General features: G+C 34.9%; 1 protein-coding gene across 11 annotated transcripts in view; it reads right to left on the minus strand.

Moving 5' to 3' along the window:
- FAM126A (family with sequence similarity 126 member A) overlaps window positions 1-13,418 on the minus strand; it is a 132,394-nt gene that overhangs the window by 75,308 nt on the left and 43,668 nt on the right. For 7 of the 11 annotated variants that reach the window (XM_042968065.1, XM_042968049.1, XM_042968007.1 and 4 more), the window contains exons 1-2: window positions 6,185-6,256; window positions 363-534 (exon numbers count right to left, since the gene is read on the minus strand). In XM_042968065.1, the coding sequence (XP_042823999.1) occupies window positions 363-419 (57 nt within the window). In that variant the 5' untranslated portion in view covers window positions 420-534; window positions 6,185-6,256. Of the gene's footprint in view, window positions 1-362; window positions 535-6,184; window positions 6,264-12,930; window positions 12,955-13,418 lie in introns of those variants that run through there. The other 4 variants (XM_042968024.1, XM_042968039.1, XM_042968075.1 and 1 more) reach the window with 2 other exon arrangements.

Here is a 13,418-nt window from a genome sequence, read left to right on the forward strand (position 1 = left end):
TTGCAATCCGTGGGTTCGAGCCCCATGTCGGGCTCTGTGCTGACAGCTCAGATCCCGGAGCCTGCTTGGGATTCTGTGTCTCCCTCTCTCTCTGCCCCTCCCCTGCTCACTCTCTGTCTCTCTCTGTCTCAAAAATAAATAAAAACATTTAAAAAAATAAAAAATAAAAAAAATAAAATAAAATATGGACAACTAATTACAGCTTGCCAGTACCACCCATTCAGAAAAGACACCATGACCAGAGAGGAATGGGAAGAGATCAAACTCCAGTATCAGACGGTTTGGGGTAAAAGTACTAGGGAAATCTGAAAAAAACAAAACAAAAACAAAACACTTCATTATAACAAATGACAAAAACCTACCCTTCTAGAGTATACCTCTTCCTTAATATCTGTCTCCAAGTCATTATTTTTTCTCATGCAAATTACCTCAATTAATCAGTCAACAAATGTTAATCTTGCAGTAGATACAGTGTCTCAGGATATTGCTAATAGTCATTCCACGGTATATACTATTTCTTATTTGTCCCATCTCCTAGTATTTAATAATTTAAAAGTTATGATTAGTGCATATGCATGTACATGTGCATAAACAGACACTGAAAATTAAACAGCATAAATGTTTGTACTAAGGATATATGATTCATTTTTACTTTACCATGAGTTCCTTAAGGGCAAAAACTATCTTATTATCGCTCCATCCACAGCACTCAGCACAAGGCCTCATACTCAAACCTCCGCTGAAGGGATTTAGTATAGATGAACAAAATGAGAATAAACACTGCCACTATTTACACTTCAGTAGATTCTTTAAAAATAGGTCACATTACATCTTAAGATATATAAATGAATAGATTCTTTTTTTAATTCAATAAGATAGTTTTGTTTACCAGAACAGTAAGTAAATATGAACTGTCTGGAAACCTTCCACCATTCTCCAGAGTAAAAAAAGAAAGTTTCACTGCAATTGCTTACATAAAGAGGAGATTAGGGCATTCTTCAATATTTCAAAAGCAAGTAACAAAAGATTTCCAGGCAACATTCCATTTCCGTTATTTGATCAAGAGTAACCTTACACTAGGGGAATTTATATAAAAGGGAATAACGGTCAAATAAACAACAGATTTCTTTTTTTTTAAGTTTTTTTAATATGTTTATTCATTTTTGAGAGAGACAGAGTGTGAGCGGGGGAGGGCAGAGAAAGAGGAAGACACAGAATCCAAAGTAGGCTCCAGGCTCTGAACTGTCAGCACAGAGCCAAGTGTGGGGCTGAACCCATTAACCATGAGATCCTGACCTGAGCAGAAGTCAGATGCTTAAACGAATGAGCCACCCAGGCATCCCTATAAATAACAGATTTCTAACCCCCTGAATGGAAATGAACCTGAACTATATATATAAAATACACTATTATATAGATGTGTATGTCTAACTATAAAATCTAAAATGGAGTGAATTGAAATTGAAATTTTAAAAATGATTAGTAAATAGAAAGATTATTATAATGTTACATATACTATTTAGGCTAAAACTGGAACATTCATTAAAAATGTTCATTATAATTTTCAATTTATGTACCAATTAACCTTCATGAAATAAAACATTGTCTGTGAAACAGCCAAAGACAAAAGGATAGCTCTTCTCTGAAGAGACAAATTCCAGAAAATATCCTGGACCCAGGACACTGTGCTGCTAACTGAGAGGAAGTGTCTTCTAAAACTTAGTGCACAAGTCTGTCGTTATTCCATTTTGTGAATGTGGGAAAAGCTACTTTTGTCTATAGAAGGGGAGAAAATATAATTTCTGTTTTTATAAACAGTGTTTTGAAAAACTTAAGATCTAACCATGCCTAGTGGACTTAAGTACTACTATAGCAAACCTTTGAATTTTCTTGCACTGTACTAGTTCAAAGGTACCGGCCTTCTTAAATACCAGCTAAGTTTTCTCACTTTTCAGAAGGCAGAATTTTTGTCAGAAAAAAAAAAAAAAAAAAAAGTAATGGGAAATTAGTCTTGGCAAAAGTTGAAGAAGACAGATGCTTCATACTAAAGTATCATTTGGCAGATGGCTTTTTAAAAACGTAAGGAGGTGATATGGTAGAAGTTGGGTAGAAGAGAATTAATGAAGATAGACAGATGGATGGAGAGCCAATAAATAAAACAACTCTGTTCAACAACATTACACATAAGACTAGATTTTGAGATTCAGTGACTACCAGAAAATTGAAAAATTAGCAGTCTAGAATTCTGCTAGATAAATCTACACATAGCATTAAGGAAAACACAATACAATCTGAAAGTTAATACTTTACAAATCAATCTTTGAAAAGATAAAAACTGAATGATTCAGAAAATATTAAAATAATGAAGTCTCAAATCGAATCACTTTGTTGGTATATAAAGAGAATACTAATGAGGGCCTATAGCTAGAGTATATACTGAAAAGTTTTTCCAAAGGCAAAAAAATTTCTTTTTTATCACACAACAAATTGTGTTGTCTTTGTGCATTTGAGAGCATAGTGAATGAAGTTAGGTTGGGAGTTCAAACTGTGGCCATGGAACAATGTAAAACTAAAATCATCTTCACAGACCACCCACTCACTTTTTCTGATGAGGATATTGAAACCCAAAAAAGTTATGTGATTTTTCCAACATCAAAAAACCACATAGCAGAATACTTATGATTAGATCAAACGGTTTCTGACTTCTCAGCCCAATGCGCTTTGTACTACTTTATCAATCTGATGATCTTAGCTTTAATAGTACCATGGTTGTTAAATTCAACAACCAAGCAAAGGCTTTCTCCTCCAACCCCTTCTCTCCCTCAATACCCCCCTCCTTTTCCCTCTCATTCTCTCCCTCTCTCTTTGCCTCTCCCTATCCCTCTCTCTCTATCTATCTATATATATGTGCACATCCAAACTTCCTTTCTTAGTTTAACCAAAATATGTAATTAACATTACAAATCATTTCAAAAGACAAAATACTTTTTTTTTTTTTTTAAGTTTATTTATTTTTGAGACAGAGAGAGACAGAGCATGAATGGGGGAGGGACAGAGAGAGAGGGAGACACAGAATCGGAAGCAGGCTCCAGGCTCTGAGCCATCAGCCCAGAGTCCCACGTGGGGCTCGAACTCATGGACCGTGAGATCGTGACCTGAGCTGAAGTCGGACACTTAACCGACTGAGCCACCCAGGCGCCCCAAGACAAAATACTTTTAAGAGATACGTTCTCAAGTACTTTTCTACCTTTTATTACCTTTAATATGCTGCTGATTTTGCCTGATAACCTTAATCTCTTCATTAAACATAAACAGAGCTGAATTCAACATACATGAACACAATTCAGAATAACATTCAAAATAATTTTCAGGAATGCTTACCAAATTAACCAAGAAACAGAAAATGTCTTCTTAACTAGCTATAATACAGACTTGACAATAATTTAAAACATTTACTGAGTTAAATTGACTGGAAATTGGGTAAATTTAATCTTGGGGGTTAGAAGAAAATTAAATTACTTTTTAATTCATAGGGCCCAGGATTTTACTCCCATCCTCCCAATGGAAAAGTTTCTTTATCCTTGAATTAAACTTATAAAAATTTTGATAAAATAGCACTACTCACTAATACACTATAGATAAAATATTATTTAGATAATACTTTATTCACATCCTACTTTCTTTTAGTGGAAAATGGTACTTAGAAAATAAGATCTGGGTGCATAATATACTCATTACTACTGGGGTGTAACTGTCATTGTTTCTCAGCCCTCCCAGTGAACAAACCTGGGAAATATATGTATGCATTTACATACGGATATACATGTATAATGATATCACATACATATTTAGATCCATGAGTCATACTGATTCTTACAATTCCAATCTAACACCTTAAGGTTCTTTCTTGCCATTCCCCATTCCATGTTTCTAATTCCTTTCTCAGACACTGAGAAACCTAACTCCCATTATCCTCCATATATTTATTTATTTACTCAGAGTAACCAACCTACCAATGTAACCCCTCTGGCTGAGTCTTCTACATGTCACCTCTGCAACCCTCCACCCTAGCTACCCACTTCTTCAAGCACTAGGGCACAGTGTTGCCCATACTGCTGCACTGCCCCTTTACCTTACCCTTCACTGCTACGCTTGCTAGGGTGCTATGTATCCAAGCCAGGAGGGGAAGGGAATAAACAAACAGGCAGGAAGGTAAGGAATCAGTCATGATTTTCAATTACTTGCCTTAACAGTTGACCCCTCCCCTATACCATCCTTTAACAGGCCCTCTTTCCACAACTTCCATATTAAAAAATGGCTAACTGGCTATATCTGCTTTTGCAAATTTGACTTCACTATCAAACATAAGAATCCTTAATAGTACTCAACTTTTAAATTTGAAGATTTCCATCAACTGTCAAAAAAAAAAAAAATCATGGTATAATGAACCAAATTAAATACTCCTAAAGCAAAAAAAGCTTAAAACCTTGAATACTTACTCACAAAAACAACATATGCAGGGAAAAAAAGCACATACAAAATGTAATCAAATTATTAAAATATGTAGAAGGCACTATATACAGTGCACTTTTATAAGATTCTACCTCACGTTATGATGATTTAGGGGATCTGTAGAAGGATACTCAACTCATGACTATAATAAAATACAAAGTAAAAATCTGCCCAGACATTTGTCAGAATGAGATAATGACTGATAAGACCAGCTGCAAAATTAACAGGAAACACCACTTCTCTCAAGGACACACTGCAGCTAAAGTGTCATAACAACCTCCCTTTTTTGAGCGACTAGCTATATCCTCATTCACTGAGAAGCCTTGTTATCTAAAATCATAGATATCAAAAACTTTGCTGTTTAAACATATATCAGTAAGAATGAAACATCCCACTCTTTCCTGAAGGATCTAAGTCACCTTGAAACAGAGAAGCAGGCTTGATTTCCAGTCAAGGTGCAGAGCTTCATATAAGGGGTTTCTGAACACAACATTCCACATGGATGTTAACTGTGTAGTTTCCAAGACAACATTATCCTGGGTCCACTCTGAAGTCCATACCAGATTTTAACTCCATTACACACAGCTCTGCTTTGTGTTAAGCCCATCAAAATACTACTCCATTTAAATTTCATCTAGGGGCACCTGGGTGGCTCAGTTGGTTAAGTGTCCGACTTCAGCTCAGGTCACGATCTCACGGTTTGTGAGTTCAAGCCGCGTGTCAGACTCCATGCTGACAGCTAAGAGCCTGGAGCCTGCTTCAGATTCTGTGTCTCCCCTCTCTCTGCTCCTCCCCTGTTCCTGCTCTCTCCCTCTCTCTGTCTCTCTCAAAAATAAATAAACATTAAAAAAAAATTTTTTTTTTAATTTTTCATCTGAATTTCACCCTTCCTCCAAACACTATAATAATTTTGTCTTTTCCTCTGTTTGGTAAGTTGGCCATACAGTGCCTGTTGTAGTCTCCTTCACTGAAACAAGCCAATTAAGTCTGACTTTGTCAGACAATACATCTGTCCCAGAAAGTGGTGGGCTCATTAGGCTAGACAAAAAATTGATAGTTGCATTACAAACTCTTCATTCCTCTGGTTCATGATCATGAAGTTCACGTAATTATGTGTAACAAGACCCAGAGGACAAGGAGAAGGTAATTAACTGGTTAAAGAACACAATTTTAGCAATTATAGAGAAAACTTCATAAGACAAGAAAACAAAAGTTAACCAGCTAGAGAAGAATCCATTGGTAGAAAGGTGGGCAAATATCTTTCCATCTTCTCCTCATTGTTGATCATGCCCACTCCCTTTGCCCTCTAAACTGGGAGAAACATTTAAACATTGAATTTTTAATGGTGGTTAGAAAGGGTAACATTAATAATCAGAAACTTTAACCATTCTTTGTGGTGTTGCTGTGAAAAGGAGAAAACAAAATCTTTTAACCACTTGGGAGAAAAAAAGGAATTGATTTCCTAGAAAAAACTACTGTGTATAAATAATTCCCTATTAAGATTTGTTGGAACATATTTCTGCTTCCATAGATATTTAGCCTTTCAGTCATTAAAAAGAATAAAAATTACAAGAAGTAAAATAAAATATTTTTTTTAAAAAGCCACTGTGATTTAAACCCCAGACAAAACTTCTTTGGAGTATAATTATAATATTGAGACAGTAAATATTACCTTAAACTCTGACAACCATTCCTCCACAATCCCTTTCTCTGAAGTGAACATCTTTCCACATCTGTTCTAGACCTTCAACCTGGAAGTTAACACAGAAAATGTTAAAATTTGTAATATATTTTATTTTTAGATTACTATGAATAGAACTAATCCTATAAAATTGTGTTACTTCTTCTTTGTGAAATTAAGGCAGATTCAAACATAAATGAGCAGGCTCACTTCAAAACAATGTGCACAAACAAGTATTCAAATGCAAGAATTATAACAAAAGTATAAATATCACAACATAATTAAATTGGCTCTGCAATGTTCATTCAGCTTTTAGGAATGCCAGCTGCAAAACATACTGAACACTTTCCGCCAGTTTCAACGAAATAATTCCAAAATATCATGCATCTTAAGAAAATTTCAGAAAATAATTTAAAACTGCAAAAATATAAAAAGACATGCTACAAAACTGACTTTGTACAAAGCAGTTTAGTAATTTAATTTGTTTATATTTTGATTCTTTACGATCTATTTAGGCAAGCCAATTGGCTCCCTGAAAGCTTAATACTCATAAAACAAGAGTAAAAGTGATAATATTCAAGATAATGATCACATTCAACAATAGTTATTCAGATTGGTATTTAGTTAAGTAAAAATAAGGGAAAAAAAGAAGCTAAAGAACATGCAAAACAAATTTAGCTCAAGCAAAATTGCTGTGAAAATACAATGTTGTTTTCTTCACCCATCTATATGAACGTAGACCCAGAAACTGTTTCTTGAAGAAAACCTTAGCTCTATCTTAATTTCCTAAACCCCTAATTCAGGCACAAATCCTGCATGAGACTTAATTTTTATCAGCATAATCATGTAGTAGAAATAGAGGTATAATTGCCCAAAACTTAATCTTGATTCTATTACTTATTTGTAGTAGAACCTTAGGCAAGTTATTTACCTTAATTTTTTCATCTGTGAAATACAGATAACCATAGCACCTACGGTCAAGGGTTATGATTAAATTAAAAATGCAAATAAAAGCACTTATTACAGTACCTGGCAATAAGGCTTTAAATACTATGCAAAATTTGTACCATATTACTGATTTTATAGAACTGTCCATTCAGATAAATTGGGCTTTGGAATTATGTCCCAAATGTTACCAAAAACACTGCTATCTCACATGTTATCACTTTTAAAATCCAAAAAAGGAGAAAATTCACATCTTCAGTTTTTACGACCAGGAAAAACTCTCCTTTAGAGTAACTGGTTTGCTTTTACATATGGATACTGTGAATCTCATAACTGATTCTCTTTGCTTTGACTCTAATAAAATGGGAGTTACAGTTTCTGCCCTAACTCTGTATACAAAAAAGCAGGCCTGAATTAATCTTATCTGTCGTTTTATATTATACTCTTATCCTTATTTTATTTCTGCATTTTTATTTTTATCTTGTTACATTATACTTATTTGTGAAGCAAAATGAAGGAAAGTAAATTTAAATACGCATGTTTTCTTTTGCATTGATTCACTGTTTACTTAGTAAATTAAGATAGAAAATTATCACAAATAAAACGATGTTACATCAAATTACAGAGAATTGGGGAGGTGAAATTTTTACAAAAATTCAAAACAACTCCCTAGTTAAAATTAATTTTTAAAAGGTTGAAAGGAATCAAGAGGGATTTGACTATCAAGAATACTCAAGCAATCTTGAAGAACCACAGAGCTACAGGACTTGAACTTCTAAACATCAAGGTTTACTAGAAAATTTAACAAACATTATAGTAGTTAAGCCAGTGTGTATTATCAAAAGGGCCAAAAAGAGTCAATGGAATGAAACAGGGTGGCCAGAAAATATATATATTAAATAATATATAATATTATATAATTATATATATATATGTTATATTATATAATTATATAATTATTTTTCTGGCCACCCTGCTTCATTCCATATATATACATATGTATATATATGTATGTATATATATATATATATATATATGTATACATATATATATATATACACACACATATACATATGGAGAACCATGACCTAGTAGTTCATACCACATGCAAAAATCAGTTCCAGTTGGATCTTAGATTTAAGTGAAAAAGGTAAAACAAAAAGCATTTGGAGAAAAACATAAGAGAATACATTCATAACCTTAGAGTAGGCAAAGGTTTCTTAAACAAGAAACACAAAAGCACTGTTCATAAAGCAATTCAAAAATAAATTGGACTTCATTACATTAAGAACTTCTGTTTGTCAACAAATGAATGAATTAAAAAATGCAGTGTACAATGAAATACTATTCAGCCTTAAAAAGGCAATCCTGCCATTTGTGACAACATGGGTGAACCTGGAGGACATTATGCTAGGTGAAATAAATCAGGCACAGAAAGATAAATACTCCAATATCTCACTTATATGTAAAGGCTAAAAAAGTCAAACTCATAGTTAACACAGAGTAAAATGATGATATCCAGGGGCTACGGAGGTGGGGGCAATGGGGAGATGTTGGTCGAAAGATGTACATTTTCAGTTACAAGATAATTCCTGGGGATCTAATGTACATACAGCATGTTAACTACAGTTGAAAATGTATATTTGAAATTTGCTGAGAGAGTAGCTCTTAAGTGCTCTCACCACACACACACACAAAGATAACTAAGTGAGGTAATGGATATATTAATTAGCTTGATTGTGGCATATCAAAATATTGATACCTTAAATACATACAACTTTTATTTGTCAATCACACTTCAATAAAGCTGGTGGGGTTTGGGGATGGGGGGAAGGGAAGAACTTCTGTTCATCAAGTTACCACTAAGAGAATGAAAAGACAAAGCCAAAGGGTGGGAGATGATATTTGCATTTCATATATCTAACAGAAGTCTCATATACAGAACTCAAATTAGTAAGAAAAAGGCAGATAATCCAATAGGAAAAACAAGCATAACAGTTACCCAAATGAAAAACCTAACATATGAAAGGTGTTCAACACACACACACACACCCACATACACACACACACACTTGCAAGTGTGGCTAGAATGAAAAACAAAAATCCCAAGTGTTGAAAAAAGATATGGAGCAAACAGAATATTCATAAGAGCTGGTATGGATATAAATTGGTACAATATCTTGGAAAACTCTTTGACAATATCTTCTGAACTTGAACAAATGCATCTTCCATAGACCAACAATTCCACTCATAAAAATATACCCTAGAGAAATGTGGATATATGTTTTCTGAAAGATGTGCTTAGTTAGGAATTCTCAGAGCAGCAGTTTTTGTAAACAGTTAAAAACTAGAAACAAACCAAATGTTCATCAAGAGTAGAATGGATAAATATACCACATGGAGTTCTATACAACAATGACAATAAGAAAACTATAATTATATCAGTGTCACAATGTTGGGGAAAAGAAGGCAGATGAAAGAGTACATGCTCTGTAACTACATTTACATACACTTCAAAAACAGGCAAAACTAATCGATTGTGTTAAAAGTTAGGATAATGCACTCTGGAAAACAGTATGGAGGTTCCTCAAAAAACTAAAAATAGAACTACCCTATGATTCAGCAATCGCACTAGTAGGTATTTATCCAAGGGATACAGGTATGCTGTTTCGAAGGGGCACATGCACTCCAATGTTTATAGCAGCACTATCAACAATAGCGAAAGTATGGAAAGAGCCCAAAGTCCATTGATGGATGAATGGATAAAGAAGATACGGTACATATATACAATGGAGTATTACTTGGCAAACAAAAAGAATGAAATCTTGCCATTTGCAACTACGTGGATGGAACTACAGGGTATTATGCTAAGCGAAATTAGAGAAAGACAAAAATCATATGACTTCACTCATATGAGGACTTTAAGACACAGAACAGATGAACCCAAGGGAAGGGAAGCAAAAATAATATAAAAACAGGGAGGGGGACAAAACATAAGAGACTCTTACATATGGAGAACAAACAGAGGATTGCTGGAGGGGTTGTGGGAGGGGGGATGGACTAAATGGGTAAGGGGCATTAAGGAATCTACCCCCGAAATCATTGTTGTACTATATGCTAACTTGGATGTAAATTAAAAAAAAAAAAAAAGTTAGGATAACGGTTCCCCTGAGGGAGTTATTTCTTGGGTTCTAGTAATATTCTGCTTCTTGATGTATGGGCCAGTTACACAGGTGTGTTCATTTAGTGAAAATTCACCAAGCTTAACACTGATTTGCACATTTTTCTGTGTGTATATTATACAATAGTAACACCAAATAGCCAGACCTCTTATCTTCCACTTGACAAGAGATCAAATGGGAGACCTCAACTGTATACCTGAGTTCATCTGTATCCTCATGTGTTTCACAGGCATGCAAGCTCAAGTAAAACTTGAGCCTTCTGTAGAACTCAAAAGAGAGGTCTCAAAATACCTCCTTATCCTTGAAACTTTCACAGCCTCACCACCACTATCTGCCTCTGGTCTACCAAAACCAAAGTCATTATTCCCTTCATCCCTGATTCCTGTTTAAATTGGGAACCACAAGAAGCTACCACTCCCAGGTTACACTCTGCCTTCACACACTAAGGTTTATAACTCTTGCACACTCTGTTTTACCGCCATCTCCCATCCCATCTTAATTCTGGAAGGAGGTTCTTTCACTGTGCCTTCTGAAATTAACAATCTGTTAGCAGCAAAATCCTCTACATCTTCAACAATTCTCTGTATGTCTCTTTCTTCTTATTCTAACACAAAGCCTCGTTCTTCTCTAAAGACACTGCTTTCCCTGTGATCTTCTCAGAGTGGCTGCTTTTCCTCACGTAGCCCCGGAAGAAACCACTGGGCCTAGAGGTAAAATAAATGTCCTTCTTCCTCCTTATTATCATTCCAGATCATTCTCCTTCTCACTTTTTAAAACATCCACCCAACATTACCCTGAAACTCCTGTAGCTGTCATCTATCAATCAATCCCATCACTATCCCTCCCCTTCATTTGTAAATGACCTTAGCTCTGGCTCACTGTCCCTCTTTCAAACTACTCAGACTTAAATTCTTGGTGATTATTTTCTCACACCCTGAACTCTTAATCCCTAAAAATCTCCAACAACACTGTCTTCTTCCCTGCCTCAGCTACTCAATCCTATGATCATAACCTAGACGAGCTATTCTCAAACATTTGGTCAGAGCCATTTTACACTTCAAAATATTGGGCCAACCTAAAGGAATATCCAATGGCCAAAGCTGGAACAATTTCAGCAATGAAACAAATAACTTAGTACTGAATTATTACCCAAAGTATAAAATAAGCATACATGCATCCATATGGAAAGACAAGACATACATACATAAATACATAAAATTTAGAGAGCAAGAGACAAGGCTTCCTTTCATAAGAATTCCAAATGATATATCCAGGAGGAGTTTAGTCCCTGCCTCCCTATTGAGAATGTGCTGTATATAGTGATTTGTTTCCAAAGAATAAGATATAGAAAGGGGAAAATAGTAACTTTATAAGAGAAATCTGTCAAACACTGACTTGATCAAGATTAACCTCAACCATGATGTCATGTGAATATCACGCACCCCTGATATGATATGATGAGAAGGGCACTTAACCACTGTGGTATTCTTTCCAAAAACCCATAAACCCAGTATAATAATGAGGAAAACATTAGAGAAAACTCAATTTAAGGGATGTTCTACAAAATTTCCAATCTGTACTCCTCAAAGGTAACATGGTCATAAAAAAACAAAAAAGACCAGGAAACTCTTAGAGACCAGAGAGACTAAGGTGACATGACAACTAAATACAATATGGTATCCTGGAACAGATCCTAGAACAGAAAAAGGACAGTGATGAAAAAACTGATGAGATCCCAATAAAGTCTGGAATTTAGTTAATAGAAATGTAATAGTAATGACAAATGTACAATCCTAAAATGACATTAAGAGAAACTGAATAAAAAAAGAACTACCCTACGACCCAGCAATTGCACTACTAGACATTTATCCAAGGGATACAGGTGTGCTGTTTCAAAGGGACACATGCACCCCCATGTTTATAGCAGCACTATCAACAATAGCCAAAGTATGGAAAGACCCCAAAGTCCATCGATGGATGAATGGATAAAGAAGATGTGGTATATATATACTATGGAGTATTACTCGGCAATCAAAAAGAATGAAATCTTGCCATTTGCAACTACGTGGATGGAACTACAGGGTATTATGCTAAGTGAAATTAGTCAGAGAAAGACAAAATCATATGACTTCACTCATACGAGGACTGTAAGAGACAAAACAGATGAACATAAGGGAAGGGAAACAAAACTAATAAAAACAGGGAGGGGGACAAAACAGAAGAGACTCATAAATATGGAGAACAAACTGAGGGTTACTAGAGGGGTTGTGGGGGGGGGGTGGGCTAAATGGGTAAGGGGCACTAAGGAATCTACTCCTGAAATCACTGTTGCACTATATGCTAACTAATTTTTAAAAATAAAAAATTAAATTAAAAAAAAGAGAGAAACTGAAGCTGTGTGTGTGATATTTGGGAATACTCTATACTATCTCTGTAACTTTTCTATAAATCTAAAATTGTTCATAAAATTATTTTTAAAAATTGAGGCTCTGAAAAAGTTGTCTATTTATGTAGGTTAATATCTATTGATATTTACTATATTTAAAAACAAAACAGAAATTTTTAAAAAACAAGAACACATAAGCACACATCCCATTAGTCATCACTTACCATGTAGCCTCTGGAAAGAACCACTGTTTATTTATCAATGGGAATGAAAAGACAAATAGAAGCGTTACTATTATTATGAAAATAGTTTTAAGCTTGTAGACTACATGAAAGGGTCTTAGGGACTCCCAAGAGATCCCCAAATGATCCTTTGAGAGCTACTGCTCTAGTCCTTCTCATTACCCACTTTGATCTCTCATATCTTTTCAGCACACCCCTTTATGCACTCAAACCCCAAAACCTTTCAACCCTACTGGACGTAATGTCATATCCCAATATTCTTCCTCTCCTTGCCCATTTAAATTATTAGTCAATTCTAATCACCATTTTGAATATACTTTCTCAGCTATTTTGCCTTTAATTGTTTATTCCTCTGGAAAAATACAGCCCTGGTAAAATCCAACTCTCTACATGGTCCATGTCAGCACCACTCAGCTGAACAAAGTGGAGAAAATGACTAAAACAACACTTAAAAGTTATGACCAAGAACC

This window comes from Panthera tigris, chromosome A2 (assembly GCF_018350195.1).
Source record: "Panthera tigris isolate Pti1 chromosome A2, P.tigris_Pti1_mat1.1, whole genome shotgun sequence".
Lineage (NCBI taxonomy): Eukaryota > Metazoa > Chordata > Mammalia > Carnivora > Felidae > Panthera > Panthera tigris.